The 20,069-nt window shown below is 31.5% G+C and overlaps 2 protein-coding genes across 2 annotated transcripts; both read right to left on the bottom strand.

Annotated features, from left to right (window-relative positions):
- Window positions 1-5,701: 5,701 nt before the first annotated feature.
- LOC112738110 (transcription repressor OFP8) lies at window positions 5,702-6,921 on the bottom strand. Its single transcript, XM_025788404.3, has one exon. The coding sequence runs from the start codon at window positions 6,846-6,848 to the stop codon at window positions 5,937-5,939; it is 912 nt and encodes a 303-aa protein (XP_025644189.1). The 5' UTR covers window positions 6,849-6,921; the 3' UTR covers window positions 5,702-5,936.
- Window positions 6,922-13,112: 6,191 nt separating this feature from the next.
- LOC112738109 (probable polyol transporter 6) lies at window positions 13,113-15,104 on the bottom strand. The gene is made up of 2 exons (XM_025788403.3): window positions 14,611-15,104; window positions 13,113-14,544 (listed from the first exon to the last, which is right to left on the bottom strand). Exons 1-2 carry the CDS (start codon window positions 14,729-14,731, stop codon window positions 13,118-13,120), a joined length of 1,548 nt encoding a protein of 515 aa, XP_025644188.1. The 5' UTR covers window positions 14,732-15,104; the 3' UTR covers window positions 13,113-13,117.
- Window positions 15,105-20,069: the final 4,965 nt, after the last annotated feature.

The raw sequence follows: 20,069 nt of genomic DNA, 5'->3' as shown, positions 1-20,069 counted from the left end.
TATTTTGTTTGAATCTAAATAATTTTTTTATTATTTATGTTTAAAGTTAATGAAAAATAAGTAAACAATTGGCTTGTCAATAATCTATATAAGTAATAAATCGAATCAACTTCGTTCAATTTACATGTATATAGTGTAAATCGAGTCAATTTAATTCAATTTATATAAAAATATTTAGAATAAGATGTGTAACTACTTCTAATTTAAGACATCTGCGTGATTTTAAATTCTATTTATTTTATTAGTATAAATTATCCATATTTTTATGGCACTTTACTTTTTTTTTTCTCTTTTCTCTCACTTATTACTCATTGTATTTAGAGGTGGTCAAAGTTGATTCGAACCGAATAAAACCAATCAACCAAACCGAAAATCTGAAAATCGAACAAATCGAAAACCAAAAAAATAAAAAAAATCACGTTTTATTATTATTTTTTTTTTTGCGATTCGGTTTTTAGTTTTGAGACTGAAAATTCTAACGAATCGAACTGAACCAATCACCTAAAAAATTTTAAAAAACCAACCCTCGAACCAAAGGCCCAAACACCAAATAACCTTAGTCCCTAGCAGCGCCATTCTCAATCTCTTACAATTTCTCTCTAACGAAGGAAGATCAAACCCCAAATTCCATGTCTCGGTTGCAGCTTTCGGTTTCAAGAGAATTAAGTGGGCACAATATATTTATGTATTGCCTACATTTTTTTTGTGAAAGAGCATATTTTAATTACAAGTTATGAAGTTCTTTGTGCCAACATAGATGTTTTCAACATTTTAAATATATTGACATAATAGTATTAAAAATAAGTTGGAAGAATTTTATTGTTTTTAATATACTTTAGATCTTTCAGCTGTGTTATTTTGTTGCATAATATAATGACACTTTTATTAGTTTTGTGTTATTTTGTGTCATTTCATTAAGTTAGTTCATTTGTTTTACTATATTTAGAAATTTCTTAACATATTTGTTAAAGTGTGATCCTAAGTTTTATTTATTTTAATTTTTTTGTTCGTTAAATTTTATTGAATCAAGATTTTTGTTAGTTATAACGTATTTGTGTTCTATAATTTTAATGTTATGATTTTGTGAAATAATATAACATTTTTTTTAGTTAATTAAAAAAATCGAACAAATCAAACTGCAATTTAATTAAACTATTGGATCGAATAACTTTTTTCTAAAAAACTAAATCAAACCGCATTACAAATACCCTTAATTGCATCTTCTTCCTTCGTTGCCTTAATTTCATTTGCCATGCTGCTTTTTTTTTTTCTTTCCCAATATTGGAATTCTGAAATAACAAATATTATATATACATAAAAAAGTTAATTACTAAATAATCATTATGTATAAAAATACATATTTAATATAATATTATGAACGAATTTGATAAAGCTTGATTTTTTTATTATGACCGATTTGATTATTTAGTTAAATTAATATGTATAAATATATTAATTAATTTAATTGCTGATTTTTAGTGAATATATAATTTTTTTTAGTGATGATTGAAAATTCTAATTCATTCTTTCAATTATCTTCATAATACTTAAATAAGTAAAAATATATTTTATTTTTAAAAAAACATAAAAATGATAAAAAAAATTCAAAATTTTTTTATTTAAAAATTAGGAGAATGAGTTAAAATTTCTAATCATTTTTTTATTTTCTTTTATCAATTATATTAGGATTATAGGTGTATACCAAAATCAATTAGTATAAAATACACGTTAAAATATAAAGTATACAAAAAAAATTAACAATTAAAAGACAAAAAATATATATATATATATTTTAAAAGATATAATTCATATATTTATATACAATTGTATAGTAACTAATTTTTTATATACACATAATATTTTTATTTCTTTTATAGAACCATAACCAACAATAAAAAGTGATTAACATGTGTGCGTAGACATTTCCTTAGGGCCTCATGTACTTGTTTTTGAGAAGTCCAACATTACTTGATACATATTTATAATAAACTTTTCCTTATTATTTTTTCAAAAGCATTTGGCAATTTGGGTGATGTAAAAACCTTTTGAAAAGTTTCCAAGAACCTCTAATAAGCTGATGAGTCCTTAGGGTGTTGGTATCCCTAACAGTTTGTCCATGAATATATTTTTGGTGGCGAGTTGTAAAAGTTTATAATGATTTTAAATATTTTGAAAAGAATTGGAAGCATTAGGAGGTTATTGTGAATAAATAGTACAGGAGGGAGGACAGTGACAAGTAGAAGCTAGCCCAAGGGAAACCTTGGGTATTAAAGGACAAATAGCATAATAGAGAAGAAGGACAGCCCAATTATGCATCTCTGGTCACCCAATGCATTGGCCCCTTTCTCTCTTTATTAATTGCACTTGGGGGACTCTTATTTGGTTTGTGTGCATTGACAATGAGATTTGGGGCTCAAGGACCCAAAAAATGCGATCATTAATTACAAAGTGGCAAACAAAACAAAGACATAGTGGATTGACCACTACCAGACATTCTTTAATCTGCTTTCCATTTGCGGCACACATCAGATCCCACCCCCACCACTCATAATCAAATTAATATTTATAAACAAATTATAAAGCTAAAACATAAGCAATAAAGCAGGCATTTATCAATATATTGAAAGAATATAGAAATATTCCTCACAGGCTCTCTGTTTCTTGATCTATTTTCAATAATGTGAAGGTGATGTCCTTTGCAATGCATGGGCAGGGTATTTAATTTGATCTTATCTCCTCGTATATCTGAAATAGTATGCGAAATGTGATGTTACATTGCTATCAAAGAAGAGGAGAATGGGTAGGTAGAGTGCCCCCCACAAGGCCACAAGTAATAGAAATGAATGTTTTGGTTTTTAATATTGATATTCTGTCTGCAAAGGCTCATAACAGTTATTTGCTCATTCCCCTGTGCCTTCTCTTTCATGAAGCAATAAGCAGCAGCGCCAACTTCGTTTGACACAGACCAAATTGATGTTTCAGCCTTCCCTTATTGCCACTCCACTGCATAATGGAATGCCACCTGTCCCTCTTCATCCCCCCGCCTCTCACATACACATCACCAATCCCTCCCCCCCCCCCCCCCCCCTCCTTTTTTCTATTATTATTTTTACTAGCTACATCGTGCATAGCTAAAAATCTAAATTTTCTTATATTATAGTGGTAACACATGTTTTCCATTAGTTTGTTGGAGGCATTTTGAAGATGCAGCCTATAGTCCCATCAGAACCCAACATCTAAATCTTTGATTGTCATTGATCAAACTTGTACGTGAATAGGCCAAGATCCTTCTTGGCTAACTACATTTTTTTTTTCCTTTTTTACTTTTGCTTTTAAGTATATAGTGATGAAGACAAACAACACGATCTACATCTATGGGACAATGCTTGCTTGGTGTGTGTATGTATGTATGTATGTATGTCCTTTCTTACTTACTCAAATATAAAAAAAACAAGGTATTTTGTGTATACTAAAATCAGTTATCAAAATCAGTCACTAATATAAAATATATTAATATATTTTAAAATACGAAATATATATAAAAATAAATTAAATAACATACGTATTTATATATATAAATATATAGTAATTGATTTTAGTATATAGATAATATTTTTATAAAACAAATAATTGATACACAAATATGAATTTAGATAGCTATATGTCTTAATTAACTTGCTTTCAATTAAGAACCAAATATATGTGTTTTGTCTTTGGTGTTTGCTAACTGCAAACACAACCAAGAAGCCGATTGTCTTTCTTTTCCCATTTATTTTTGGACACCGATTACAATTGACTTTTAAACTTTGTTGTGTACTGCCATGTGACAACCTTAATGCTACATTATTAATATTACAACTTTAATGACATAAGAAATACTTAGGATATGATTAGTTTGTATTTTCATTTTATGTTTTTATTTTTAGTATTTTTTATTTTTTAAATTTTCTAAAAAAAATAAAATAATAAAAGTAAGAAAATTTTATTTGTTGTTTTTTTTTATAAAGTTTTAAAAATAAAAAATAAAAACGTAAACCAAAAAATCTTTACAAACAAAATGCCTAATTGCTAATAATTGTTCATGTTATCCTGTGAGTCACGAGGCAAGAGACAAAAAAAAAAATGCTATTCAGTCATATATGCGCATCTTTGGTTCTCCAGCTTGACAATGCTTAATTAAACAAGGTGGATGCAAATAAGACATGCGGATACTAGAAATATTTGCATCATGTGAATGCCCTTGTGTCCCATATGAATAGTAGATTAATCAACAGAAATAATAAGGTCAACATTGTACCCTTCAATGTGATTATTATTTTATTTTCCTTTTTAGCTTATACAAGAGGAGAAGAGGAGGGGACATAGGGAACTGGCGAGACTCAATCAAGTCACCCATCAACATAATTTAAAAAACACCCAAATTCTCACCAGGCCAAGGAACAATGGTAAAAAATATCATGCCTGAATCACTCGGTATTGGTTCTTTAAAAATACAGTATCGATTATTATTAGCTATGATCATGATAACATTTTTCAAATCCAAATAGTAGTATATCTTTCTGCCAGCAAGTATATCCATATTTTGTTAACACTTACCAGAGTCAAATGGACACCACACCATCAAAAGAAAGGAAAATCAAATGTAGATCTCACGTACATCTTCACTTTCTTTTTTTAAAATAAAAAAAGGCTATGCTGTTAAAAGTGAGAAGTGGATCTCTGTAGCTTTGTAGCATTCGTTCCAGTAAATGGTTCAAATTAATTTTTAAAAGATCCTCATTTTTTAAATTCGTCTTTAAACAATTTTTTTAATTAAATTCATTTTTTAAAAAATTTAAATTATTTATACTAATCGTTTCGTTAATTCTTTTGATGATATCAAAATTTGTTAAGATGACACATTAAATAATAACACCACATATTTTTATAAATCTTAATTGATTATTAACATAATAAATTTATAAAATTAAATTAAATTAAAATTTAATTGATAGAAGAACTTGAGATATTAAAATCTTTCAATTTAAATTTAATTTAATTTAATTTTATAAATTAATTATATTAATAATCAATTAAAATTATTAAATATATATTGTAATGTTATTTAATGTACCACACCATTAGTAAAATAATAATAAAAAAATTAATATAACTAATTTAAAATTTTTAAAAAATAAATTTAATTAATTTTTTTTCAAAAATTAATTTAAAAAATAAATAATTTTTTAAAAACTAATTTGACGATTTACTCCCCCTTATCTGATGTGGTAGACTGATAGTTTTCTAATGATAACATACTAATTAATTTCAACATGCCTCTTCATTTTCCCCTAATTTTTTATTCATTAAGACTTTTGAACATAGAAGAAATAGTGGTAGTATCTTTTTGTATTGTTTTGGCACAACCAAATGAAAAAGAATTTGAAAAGGTCCAAAAGAACACGGAGAGAGTAAGCCTAAGACAGAGGCTTTTGCATTTTTGAAGCACTTTTCCATGATTCGAATCAAAACAGAGCATCCAATCGGCCATCTTTCAATGATACAACCAAGGCCTCTTGTTTTTCCATTTCCATTGAACAATCTTTTCCCACAGGGCTGCCAACACAAGTACTCTTTTCAAAAGTTTTTATTTTTTAACACCACCTTTCCAAACTTTTATTAACCCGTTCTTGATCATTAAACCAAATAATCTCACAAAAGATAAAAATAAATAAAGTTTGATCAGTTCAGTTCAGTCTCACTTTGTTAACTAAGAGACAAATAATAATGCCTGTCAGGAACATTAGACTAACAGAAATGAAAAGGATGGATATGAATATTATACATGCAAACTAAGTTAGAAGAACTAAGCTAAGTTAAGTGCAGCTAACACATACATACATAGAGAAAGAAGATCAAATTATTATTATTATTATTATTTAATAATAATAATAATATCAAAACCAGTCAGAGAACAACGCTTCCCAAATCTCGGTGAAGACCTCTACAATGAGGTTATGATGATGATAGGAATTCAGAGAAAGAAAACACTGCAACAGATTCTCCAAACCATTTGGTGAAAATATCTGCTTCTCAACGATCATTTCCACCATGGAAGTCCTGAAGTCACTGTATGGATCACTGGATCGCTTCACCACAGCGAAAGTGTCCTTCACCTTCCCTTGCAATGGCATCACGCCCGTATCGGAGCTCCGCCCTCCGCCACGGTTTTTCCGGCGAGAACGGTGGCGCCGGCGAGACCTTGAGGAGTCGGAAGAGAGGCTCTTGGAGGAGAAAAGCGTGTCTGTTTCGTCGTCTTCGTCGCTGCTATACCACCAATAACCTCCAAAGTTTGTGTCTTTGGCGCAAGAATTAAACGGGAACATGTCTCTTTTCTTATGGGCATTAACCATCTTCTTCTTATTCTTCTTCTTTTTCTTCTTGTTCTTGAAGTCTCTCGCTGACGATGAGTTCTTGTTCTTCGTCTTCTCGTGTTCGTAGATTGTGTTGAGGGGTGTGTTTGGTGCCGCAGGGGGGCAGAAACCGCCGCCGTCCACGGCAAAGGGTGATGAGAGCTCGGAGACTCTGGTGCGTCTTGGGAGAGAATCCTTAAACGACAAGATGCAATTGTCGTCGACGGTTTTGAAAGTTTGGGAGGACTTGGGTTTGCAAATGGAGGGAAAGGGACGGGGTCTTGATGGTGGAGGTGGCGGTGGCTCTATCATGATGAGGTGGTGGAAGCCACCGTGGTGGTTGGGTGGTGGGGTGAACACTGCCTTTTCCATAACGTCAGTGATGTTCCGGTTCCGGCAAGACCCGAATGATGACCGAAACATGCGAGAGATTCGCATTTTCAGCCGGTTTTCCATGGCAAAGAGTGAGAGAGAGAGAGAGAAGAGTGGGTGAGAGGTTTTTTGAAGGAAGAAAATGAAGAGGGAGAGATATAAATGCATGAGAAACCCAAAAAGTCGTAATAATAATGCGAACATGAACATGCTATGAGTAAATTAAAATCAATTATTAATATAAAATATATATTAAAAATAAATTAAATTATACATATATTTATACATAAATATATTAATAATTAATTTTAAAAAATAATTTTAATTTATAAATAATATTTTTTGTAATAATGTGTTTATATATATATATATATATATATATATATATATATATATATTGTTTGTGGTGCAACCTTATGCTGTTTTTCCGTTTGGATTAGGTATTGATAACACTTGTAAAAATGCATATTATTTTTTATTAAGAACAAAAATATTTAAAAAAAAAAGTCTAAATCAGTTTAAGTTTATCATATTTTAGGTTTGTTAGAATTATAAACATTAACTTAAATAAAACATCTTTTAATTATTATTTCTTTAGCATTGTCGTATATTAAAATATATAGTGTGGTGTGGTTAAGGTTCCAACTTCCAACTTCATCATATGTGACTAATGATAATGATTAAGTAAAAACTCAGCTGTAGTTGACTTTACATAATTTACCTGAGTTCTAGTGATTAAGGAATCATAATAATTCATAAGTAATAAAGAAAAAATGAATTATCCTACAATTAATATTGAACTTTTCCTATCACTTAATTTATTGAATACGATATACAATTAATTACTTTTGTGGTGTAAAATTTATTGGAGTTTTTTAATTTTGATATGGGAAAGGTGCTGGTGTTTCGCAGCGTTATGGAGTTTTGGGGTGTTTGACGGAGCTGTGACAGCGTTGATGAAGAAATCGGTGACACCGATGGGTGGAACGGAAATCGGTGGGACCGATTAATGCATTCTTAGCTAACGTCTTCCAGCACCCACAAATCGGTGGCACCGATTTAATACCCCTTAGCCTTTCCTTCTCCCTAGCACAAATCGGTGGCACCGATTTAATACCCCTTAGCCTCTCCCTCACACAAATCGGTGGCACCGATTCCTTCCTCCTCAAATCGGTGCCTCCGATTTCTTCCCCCAAAATTCCAAAAAAGCAACGCCGTCATAACAGTGTAAATCACCCGTAATCATCATATCCCAGCATAACTCACACCCTCACATCATATCTAAAAAAATCAGCCATGTCCTTTTTTTTAAAAAAAAAAAGAAAAGAAAAGAATTTGCCCTATAACTTCAAATGGGTAGGAGTGAAAACTGAAAAGCTAAAAACTTCCTGGATAAGTACCAACAGCAGAGCATGGGAGGGACTTACTCGACAAGAACAATTTTTACTTGTTTTAGGCCGCAAGTTAAAGAGAATAAAAATAAAAAATTTCACTTGCTCAGCAAGTAAAAACTACCAAAAGTTTCCAGCTAAAGATGGCATCATGATCAATAATGTCTTTTTGTATCCTAGAAGTTTCGTGGGGTTATGTTTTGATAGTAGGAAGATTACTGTTATTAAAATTAAGGTACTTATTACATAGTACTTGACGTGAGAATTAGTGGGATTTGCATGTCTATTAGAATGTTAATTAATTAACTGTCTAATTATAAGCAAGTAAAGAAGAAATTAAAGTATTAAGTGTGGCATATATTTGCGCTGGGACATATTTTTTATTTTTAATATGGGGGAAGGGTTGGGGTGTAACAGCATTATGGAGAATAGGGGTGCTTTTCATGCATGTGGTGTCAGGAGGCTGAAATCGGACCGAGCGATTTGGAATAAGGAACTCGGACGGTCCGATTAGAGGAGATCTACAAAAAAATAATTTTTTTATAAAATTCGGACGGTCCGTTTTGATTTAAAAAAAAAAAAAAAAAAAAACTAAAAACGGAGGATCCGTTTTGTTTTAAAGGAAAAATTAAAAAAAACACAAATGGAAAACTGAGGGTCCGTTTTCAGTTTTTTTTTTTTTTAAAAAAAAAAAACTGTAAACGGAGGGTCCGATTTCATGTTAAATAAATAAAACAAAAACAAAAACTAATCCGACGGTCCGATTTGTGATTAACGAATTTTTTTACAAAGAATTCGGACGGTCCGATTTCTCCCTGTCCCACACTTGTGTCTAACACCTGTATACACCATAACCAAGCACAACTCACACACTCTTCCAATATAAAAAAAAATTAGCCGTAAGTGGTAGGGGAGGGGACCATTATCAATATCAAGGACGTTAATTATATTGATTGAAGGCGCTTAATGATGTTTGAAATTCAAATGTCAGAAAAAGAAAGGACCTACACAATACCAAAATTAAAATAAAATAATATAATATAAAGTGCTACATTAGCATACATAGCCTTTTCAACAACAGTTTCATAAAAATCTTTACCTAAACTTGATTTCTTCTGTAACTACATTGATTCCGTGATAGAGAAGGGTAACAGTAATATAAAGGATTTAAATTTCAAAGAGAGAAAATCATGAGACTTGTTACTACGACATACATTTTTATTATTATTTTTTAACTCTTATATGTGTGGAAACTGGAAAGTGTATATATATATATCTGCATCATGAATCATGATTGATTCATGAACAAAACCAAATTGAAGTACTCCTCCCACAACTGCAATGATTTAATTTTGTCAGTGTTTTCCTCTTCCTCAATACAAACGTACAAATCAGGAAGGGAGCATTCAAAGCTTTCCACTAGCTTCATCAGTTCTGTGCTTATTTATATATATATTTCAGTTGATTGTTCATATATACACCTGCTAGCTAGCTAGCTCCACAGGGCAGTATTGTAGTATTAGTACAAAATATAGTAGGCTGCTAATTCCTTAATGACAAGCTCACCTAATAGTATAAGGGTCTTAACTCTTAATTAACTAATAATTTATGATTTTATGTTAACAACAAGGGTCACGGATAACCATATATTCATTCACATGATATCTTTAGGGATCTCCGATCAACCAGTGGATTTGATGAGTTGGTTCTTACATAATAGCAAACAGCGCCCCTTTAGATTCTTTTCTGGTCTCTGGTGAATTTTGTGTTCGAGAAATAACGAGATCTTTCATCCTCACGAGCATTGGACCACAGACAAGGTGATTGGTATGGCTTTGTCCTTAGAAAAGGAGCTCCGAAATATTTTTGAGTTGCAACGACTATCTATCCCCTCAACCATTAGTGGCTCTTGGATTCCCCCCTCAGTGGGTACCTTTAAGATTAATTGTGATGCTAGCTATCCTGGCAGTGGTGCTCGAGTTGGTTTTGCTTGTGTTAGCAGAGATTGGAAGGGAAGGTGGCAACGAGGCTGTCTGGGAACAATTGAGAGTCGTAGCATTTTGCAAGGAGAGTTGTTTGCTATTTGGAGAGGCTTTCTTTTAGCATGGGACTCGGGACAAAGAGACATTATATGTGAGACAGACTGTGTGGAGGCTTTTACTATTGTCAATAATTTACAAGATTGCTCTGGGTTTATTGATCCTTTAGTGTTAAAAATCCGAGATATCATGTCTTGGAAATGGCATGCTGATCTTCGGTTGATCTTGAGAGATGCAAATACAGTAGCAGACATCATGGCAAAGACTGCAATGAGGACTATTTCTCCCCAAGTGGAGCTTCCATTGCCTTGGAAGGAGTTTGAGAGTAGTATTCAGCGGGACTGCCTTTCTTAAGCAGTTTCTTGTTTTTTTTTCTTTCTTAGTTTTTGTTTATTTTCTTTTAAGTCACCAAAAAAAATATGAGATATTAATAATGTCTTTAACTAGTAGTTAGTTATTAAATGCAGTTTGAATAAACAGTTTAATTAATTTTTTTTTAAGAAAAATAATTTAAATAATAAATACTTATATTAAAAATAATTTATAAATAAATTATTTTATATTTAATTTTTTAATTTTAAAAATATTTATTTTAAAAAAAATATAATAAAAAAATTTATTATAAAAAAAATTATTTTTTTAATTTTTCTATAAGCACTTGAATGATTTTTTAAAAAGCTACAATTCGATTTTAAAAATTATACTTGACATTAATACTATTACTTTTTATAAGTCAAAAATTTAAAAAAATAACTTTTAAAATTTCGTAAACAGACCTAAATAGTAACATAAATAAGTGATAAATTAATTACTACCTTTTACACAATCTGCCCCTCATCCCTCAAAAAAAAAAAAAAACCTAAAATCCCATTTTATTAAATAAGATTAATTATGTTAGAACGGATGGTGCCAATGTCTTGCTAGCTCAACCACCAGCTTGAGAATATGGCTGAAGAAAAGGAAAGACAAATTAGGCTTATTGATAAGTGATGATAGAGATGGAAATTGGAAGGGTGTCTCACGGGGCAGTGCCTAATAGTACCTAGTATACCCCATATAAATTGAGGGGGAATGACCATTCTCTATAACTAATTTTTTAAGTGATGATCGAGGGACCCTTGACCATATCATATTTGAATAAATATGGTAGGTAGTTTCCATTTCGCTTTTGTTGTACAACTAAAGTCTACATACATTAGCCCTAAACCGAGAAAACGGATTTCAATTAATATACCATGTAGACAGGGATCAACCTATCCTATAATAGCTTTTTTTCCATTTTATATTTTGCCCTTCTTTTTAATTTTTCACTCAATAATAAATTTGGTATAAAAATAGATGGTGGTATATTTATACATAAATAATAAATTTTTTATTTTTTATTTTTTAAAAAAAGCGAGGGGGGAGCCGGGGAGGGGTTACTCTTTTCTGAATTTATTTATAGTCAAATGGACAGAGAAAATAGGAAGAACAAAATAATAATATAATTGATTTTCGATGTTTGAGTTTGGGGGAGTGGAGGACAAAGGTATTATTGTCATTTTTTCCATGTTCCCATCTAAATGTATATTATTAGTGTTTAGTGAATCTGTCAACATGCTCATGTCTTGCTCGACTTGTCCAGTAGTTACAAGACAAGATTAGAGGGTTTTGAAATCTTTGGAAATACCACCGACTTCAATCTTAGCAAGTAAGCCTAACTAGTAATTATCAAATGTTGGATATAGTTAGTTCTATTAATTACCTTTAATTTGATGATGAATTGCACTTTATTCTCATTTAAACGACACTAGCTATATCTCTAAAAAAGTTGTTCCAAGAATCATGAAGTCAAGGCCTTTAGGAGAGAATCTCAAAGTCTTGGAAGCTTCCAAACACATGAAGACACAGGGAAGACAGCAGCACTTACCCTTTACTACTTCAAAGTTCAAATGCCCCACCAAAGGGTAAGAATCAGTGTATGCCATAGTTTTATACTCAGCTTTTCGAATTCAGATGAGCTAGCTAGCTCAACGACAAGAAGAAAACATTGCAATTTTTTTACATGGATTTCTTGGGAGTTGGCAGTGTTGCCCTGATTTGCTATTCTTACGATTTATATAAAAGGCTCTGAAAATCTCATCAGAAACCCCATTTTTTTTTTGTTAGGTAATGTTTTGTCGATGAAACCAAATAAAGGGGGAGTCACTAGAGTTTGACAATTGGATCCAATTTTATTTTCACAAATTCATGAGCTTGTCTTTTGTAATGGCTATACATAAATAACTTGTAGCATCCCACACGTACTATTACTAATATGATTGGGACAGCAGTGTTACATATGTACAAATGATTAGGTCAGTTATTTCAAATCCATAACGTTATATGCCAGTATCAAACATATTACTATATATTCGGCACGAGACAAGGGCATTGGACAAAAAATGACACCGTGACCAAAACTCTTGACACTTGATGCTTCATGAAACACAAGTGGAGATACAATAATTATTCCATGTTTTAAAGTTTTGAAATTGAAATCCCAGCAAGGAAGCAATCAGAGTTGCAGACATATCTCCCACCCTAAGGCTAAGGCTAAGGCTAAGGCTAAGGCTTTTTCGCTCACATAAGGTACAAAACAGTGATTTGAGGTCCATAAGCTAAAACATTATTCTGAGTAACCACTAAAAACTAGTAAATACACAAACACAAGGTAAATTTGTTAGTGCTGTTAGGCATATGAATTGGATTAATGTCAATCCTATACATCATACATGTCGTTGACATTTTGTGATAGTAATAGTATACTACAGTGTGCTTGTCTTTTTAGTTTTTACCTACACACGCAAACACCAATTTTATTTTTATTGTCTATTGTTGTAGTAAAAGAAAATCAGATTAGGTTTGGGGTATATTTGGTGCACAGGCAGCAGGCATCATAATCTTAATCACCAGTCACACTAACCAATTCCAATTCAGTGTTCTTATTACAATTATTATTATTGTTATTACTAGCACTATCCTGAAAGAGTGTTTCCATTTCTTCTAAGCTCTTGCCTTTAGTCTCAGGCATAAATACATAAAAGAAAAGCGTAGCCACCACCATGACCCCTCCCAGCACAAAGAACATCCCTCCAAACGTTATCTTGTTAGAAATGCTGAGGAACGACAACGACACCACCCCGCTCACCAACCTATTCACCGATATCGCAAGGCTTGAACCTTGGGCCCGCAGCCTCATTGGAAATATCTCTGATGAGTACACCCATGTTATGGGCCCAAGCCCAATTGAAAAGAACGACACATCAGCACACGCGGCCACCACACACAACACTATGGCCCAAGCTGGCTTCCTACTTGACTCCCCAAGAAACTTCGACCCAAGGCCCAGACTAAACAAGGAAACCGCCATGCCAAGCGAGCCCAACAATATAAGAGGCCTTCTCCCAAACTTGTCCAAGTAGAGTGCGGAAATCAAAACAAATGAACTCTTGGACAAGCCCATGATCACATTAACTCCAAAGAGCTGTTTCTTCCTTTTAATCCCGGCGGCCTTGAACACCTCCGGGAGGTAATATATGACGGCATCGTTGCCGGAGGCCTGCATGAAAAAGTTGATCCCTATGGCGGAGATCAGCATTCTCCGAACGGGCCAAGAGGGCCTTATTAGAAGTTCCTTCCAAACACCCTGCCCAGCCCAATCTCCTGAAGTAGCAACATGGGCCGAGGTTGGGCTTCCAGTTGGGCCAGTGACCAAGGAAGCAGCCTTGGTTATCTCACGGAGCCTCAATTCAGCTTCGTCAGGATTGGATGAGATCTTGAGCAGAACTTTCTTTGCATCATCCACTCTTCCTTTCATGGCCAACCAACGTGGGGACTCGGGCATGGCTATGACGCCCAAGGCAATGGCAACCGCGGGTACGGCCGCCAGGCCCAACATGAGCCTCCAGCCAATGTTCAATGGGAGGCCCGTGAGAGAATAGTTGATGACGTAGCCTAGGAGGATCCCAAGAGTTATGAAAACTTCGGGGAGGGAGGTGAGGAAGCCACGTTTCATGGCGGGGGATAGCTCGGCCGTGTAGAGAGGTGCAATCATGAGGGCTATGCCGACGCCGATGCCGGCGACAATTCTTCCGGCCAAGATGAAGTGGAAAGATGGGGCGAGACCCATGAAGAGTGCGCCCACTAGGAAGGTTGATGCGGCAAGGACTATGGTGTAGCGCCTTCCAATGAAATCGGAGGTTTTGCCGGAGGCCAGTGAGCCAATTAGGGAGAAGATGTTTAGGGTTCCGACCAAGACTTCCTCCTGCACCGACGATATTTTCAGGTTCTCTTTTATGAGCATGGCTGCCCCACTCATCACACCAATATCTGCATCCAATAATTCAAATCAATTGAAATAATAAATAATATATATAGACTATTACTGACACTGACCGTAGCCTAGGAGGATGGAATTTGTGGAGGCCAGAAGAGCACATAGAAGTGTGAATCTGTTGAGGCCACTCTTGCTTTGCCCACATGATTCTGCCGCCGAACCACCATCTTTGCTTTCCATTAATTCTTTATCGAGAGAGAGAGAGAGAAGTGTGCGTTTTCGAGATTATAGTAAAGAGTTGATTATTGGGGATTGGATCACAGGATGATGTAGCAACAACTAACGAGGGAGGAGATACGGACAAAAAACTGCTTCCTTCAAGCAATAAATGCATGATCCAGATGATGTGGCGAATTCGAACTAGGCCCCATTTCTGTCCAAACATACACACTCATCCCTGCTTTCACGTTCACGGCTTTTGCTTACAAGTACCTATGGCCATCCCCATCGCCATCGCTCACACTGCTTTCCTTGCTCCCTTTTTGTATTTTCGGTGGACGACACATAATTACCAACAGTATGCTGCACTTTCATAAGTTTTTAAAACTTTTGTATTTTGAAAAGAATATACAATTGATACATTTATAATTGTTTAAAAAATTATAAAGGTAGATATTAGATTTATGTATTTAAATAAATTAAAAATGAATTATTTTTATTGACAAAAATATCAGACAATTAATTTTTTTTAACTGAGTTGACCTAAATTAAATTTACTAATTACTACACACCTTTTATGTTTGTTTTGGTTTTGGTTTTTTTTTTCTTTTTTTTTCATCATCATGATCATGTAATGACTATATCTTCCCTCTTCCTCTTCTTCTTTTGTTTACTCAATTTATTTATTTATTTTTTTCATCATCATTATTATTATTTTTTTTATTCAATATTATACTGTTAATTTAACAATATTAAAATTTAAAAGTAACATGAATTTTTTTTATTAAAGATACAAAAAAATTGTTGAAAATAATACAATTTTTTACAAATGGTTCAAAAAATCTTTAAAATATTTTGGTGCCAAAATTAAAAAATCTTTTGTATTATGATTAAAAAATATTAGTGTTATTTTTTTAACAAATTCTACACAATTTAAAATTTTCATTCCTCTTTCATCTCTTTTTCATCATCATCATGATTATCTTCTTATTTTTATTTCACATTTTCATAATTCTTATTTCATCGTTTAACAAAAATTTGTGTCATGATTAAGAAACTTCATATATCATAATTAAAAATTTTGGTGCTATTTTACGGATAAATTCTACACAATTCAAAACTTCTGTTTTTTCTCTTCCACAATTTAAAACTCTCCCTGCACCCCCTTTTTCTCCTCCTTCATCATCATCTTTTTTTTTTTCTCTTTTTTTCGCTTTCTTATTTTACTCTTTTATAGTTCTTCTTATTTTACTATTTTAACAAGAATAAAAATAAAAAAAATAGAAAATAAAAAAATAAATAAAAAGAGGTAATAATTAACCACTTGAAAGAAGAGAATAGCAATAATAACAGCAATAAAAGAAAGAATGATAATAAAAAGAAGACGTATGAAAAAAAATGCAAAAAAAAAAAAAACACGCATGATTCACACTTATACTGTGTGAGTGATTTTTGTTAGATTTACACTAATTTAATTAAATTTAATTGACAAAAATATTTAAATATATAATAAAACCTTAATTTATTGATGTGACAATAATGAACTCCTTCCTATATAATTTTAGGTGAATTTTAGTATACAGATCAAAAAGTCATACAGATTTAAAGATTTGCTTACACCACACTTTCTAAAAGCCACATTTTTTACTTTAAACCATAACTCTTCACAAAGAAAAGTGTCACCTAATGGAAAAAAGTAAATTAGAAGATTTAAGAGAAGAAATAATTAAATTATCAAAATTAATAGATCAAAAATTAATGATTTTAACTAATGTTAACTGTAATGACACCGAATTCTTAAAATCAATACAAAATGATTTTTCTCAAAATCTTTATTTTACTATAAGTTTTATTGAAGGACTTCAAAAACCTGAAAAAACTTATTTTTCACACGGAACTTCTAAAAAATGCTACCATGGAAATGATTCCCCACATCTTTATCATACTTTTAACCCACGATTAAATTCTATAGTAGATATGCTTGAAGAAATATTAATATCCATAAAATTTCAAAGAAATAAGGAAAAAGAGAATCCCAAAGAAAAAAAATTTCAAAATATAATCAACATAACAGACTTAAAAGTAAAACCACCATTGAAATTATGAATATTGAAGAAAAATTAGAAGAAGTTACAATGCTTTTTAAACAATTAAAAATGGCTCAAGAAAATAATATTATGGAACATGGTTTTCAAATAGAAGAAGAATTAGTAAATTCTGACAATATAGAAAATGAAGAACACATTCTAGATTATTCAAGTGACGAAGAACCAGCAATTCCAATACAAGTAAAAAATGAAGCTGGAACATCTAAGGATAATCAATCTCAATTTAAATGGGAAACAGGTTTTGATAATTATGCTTTTAAAAAAGGGTTTACAAATAAAGATTCAAAATATACAAAAACTACAGCTTATGATAAGATATTATATATAATGATGATTCTATATAAAGAATTTTTTGGAAAAAAATATTATAGATCATAGACAAGAAGTTTATAATAAAGAATATCAAGAAGCAAAAAACCATTTAGCTAATATTCAGATATATGATCTATGTAATGTGGAGTCTTATATATGCGAATATAGAATACATTATTACAAATTAAAAGAAGAAGATAAAAATCATTATCTTAGTATGTATATAACAAAACTTCCATATCCTGCTAATGAATTTATAATGGGAAGATTTATAAGAGAAATAAATAGAGAAACAATTGAAAATAACTTTGGTGGAGCAACCTCTGCAATAAGAGAGGAAATAAAAGAACGTTATATGCAAGAAGCAACTCAAAAAAGATTTGCAAACATAATTAGAATTTGCTGTCAAGATAATGAAGAGATACCTAAAAAATATGGTCTTAATAAAAATTTTCAAAGAAAAAGAAAATATCAATTTAGAAAAAGAAAATACTATCCAAACTGGAGAAAAAAGAGATATTTTAGAAAGGAAAATAATAATAAAAACAAAAGACAAAGAAATAACTATTGCCCGAATAAAAAAGAAAATTGTAAATGTTGGTATTGCCAAGAAGAAGGACACTATGCAAATGAATGTCCGAAAAAGAAGGATAAAAAGGATCTTACTAAACAAATAGAAATTGCTAAGTCTTGTTTCATAGATTCTGGAGCAACACAATGCTTTGCTAGTTCAAATATAAAACTTGATTGGAAAAAATTAAAGAAACCATTAAGAGTTAGAATAGCTGACAAATCAATACATAAAATTAACTAAAAAGCAGAGATGGTTGAAATTTTTATTCAAAATTATAGGTTCATTGTTCCATCTATATATATGTTAGATTCTGGAATGGATTTTATCATAGGAAATAATTTTTTAAAGCTATATCATCCATTCATTCAAGAATTAACATATATAGTTTTAAAAGCTCCACACGATTCTTCAATAGATCAAAAATCAAAACGTATAAAAATACCAACTACTACTATAGATAAGATCTTAAAATTTAAAATATTTTCTATATTAGAGACATGTTATTTAAATTTATACTTTCAGATAAATATCCCAAAAAATAATCTTGAAATAAAGATAGAAGAACTTTTGGATGAAATTTGTGCTGAAAATCCTTTAGATATTAAAAATACAAATAACAAATTAGTAAGTATTAAATTAAAAGATCCTACAAAAGAGATAAATGTTCCAAATAAAATTTCTTATTCCGCAAGAGATAGAGAATAGTTTTCACTAGAATGTAGAGATCTTTTGGAAAAAGGAATTATAAGATTAAGTAAAAGTCCTCATGCGGCTCCAGCCTTTTATGTCGAAAACAATAATGAAATTAAAAGGGAAAAACGAAGAATGGTTATTAACTATAAGAAGATGAATGAAGCAACTATTGGTGATGCTCATAAACTTCCAAGAAAAGATTCTATTTTAGAAAAAATCAAAGGAACAACTTGGTTTTCATCTCTTGATGCAAAATCAGGATATTGGCAACTTCGTTTAGACGAAGAAACAAAGAAATTAACTGCTTTTACTTGCCCAACAAAAGAATCAACAAGTGTGTTGCTCTATGAATGGAATGTATTACCATTCGGATTAAAACAAGCCCCAGGTATTTATCAAAGATTTATGGAAGAAAATCTAAAAGAGTTAAATGAATTTGTTTTAGTGTACATTGATGATATACTAATTTTTACAAAACAGGATAGAGAAGATCATCTTCAAAAATTATTAATAGTTTTAGAAAGATGTAAAGAAAAAGGATTCGTTCTTAGTAAAAAGAAAGCAAGAATAGCAAAACAAGAAATAGAGTTTCTTGGATTAATTCTATCCACTCAGGGAAAGCTAAAACTTCAGCCAAATGTCCTAGAAAAGGTAAATTTATTTCCTAATAAAATAGAAGATAGAAAACAATTACAAAGATTTTTAGGGTGTATAAATTATATTTCTGATCAAGGATTTTTAAAAAATATAACAGAATACACTAAAAGCTTATTTCTAAAAATAAGTACTAAAAAAGAATGGAAATTGGATGAAAAAAATAGTATGCAAATTCAAAGGATTAAAGAATTATGTGAAAAACTTCCAAAACTTTATATTCCAGAAGAAAATGACTACTTAATAGTAGAAACAGATGCTTCAGACATAACCTGGTCAGGATGTCTAAAAGTTAAGAAAGCTATAAAAAGTTTGGAACAAGAAAAAGAATCACTAGATTCTAAAGATTCCCCAAAGGAATTACTTTGCAGGTATATTTCAGGGACTTTTACTCCAACAGAACAGAGATATACCACTCATAAAAAGGAAACTCTAGCAGCAATTAAATCTCTTAAGAAATGGAAAATTGATTTACTACCCAGAGAATTTACATTAAGGACAGATTCAAGTTACCTAACAGGTTTCATACGATATAATTTAAAAGTTGATTATAACCATGGACGATTGGTAAGATGGCAATTATTTTTGTTACAATATCCAATAAAAATTGAATATATTAAGGGTGACAAAAATGTTATTGCAGATACATTAACAAGAGAATGGAGTTTGTCTACAATGCATTAGATCAAGAAATTCAAAAATATGAGCAAGAATTCGAAAAATGCAAGCATTGTCAGCAAATAAGGACACAAATCCAATCTCTCAAGAAGGCTATCGAAGCAATGAAATCAACACAACAAGCAAAACCATCAGAGTTCAGCCAGCTAAGCGTGGTGGACAAATCAGGTGAAGAAAAAATTTCAGAAAATAAAACAATTGCTGAAATCATTAAAAAATTCACCCAAGATAAAAAATATTATGTAATTTATAATGGCCCCATGAAAGGAGTATATGATGCCTGGGAAAAAGCAGCACCATTCACACATCAATCAAGGTTAATTCATAAAGGAGGGTTTCT

Source organism: Arachis hypogaea, chromosome 13 (genome assembly GCF_003086295.3).
Source record: "Arachis hypogaea cultivar Tifrunner chromosome 13, arahy.Tifrunner.gnm2.J5K5, whole genome shotgun sequence".
Classification (NCBI taxonomy): domain Eukaryota; kingdom Viridiplantae; phylum Streptophyta; class Magnoliopsida; order Fabales; family Fabaceae; genus Arachis; species Arachis hypogaea.
The sequence above is the reverse complement of the archived record's forward strand: the minus strand, read 5'-3'. Positions and strand labels throughout refer to the sequence as shown.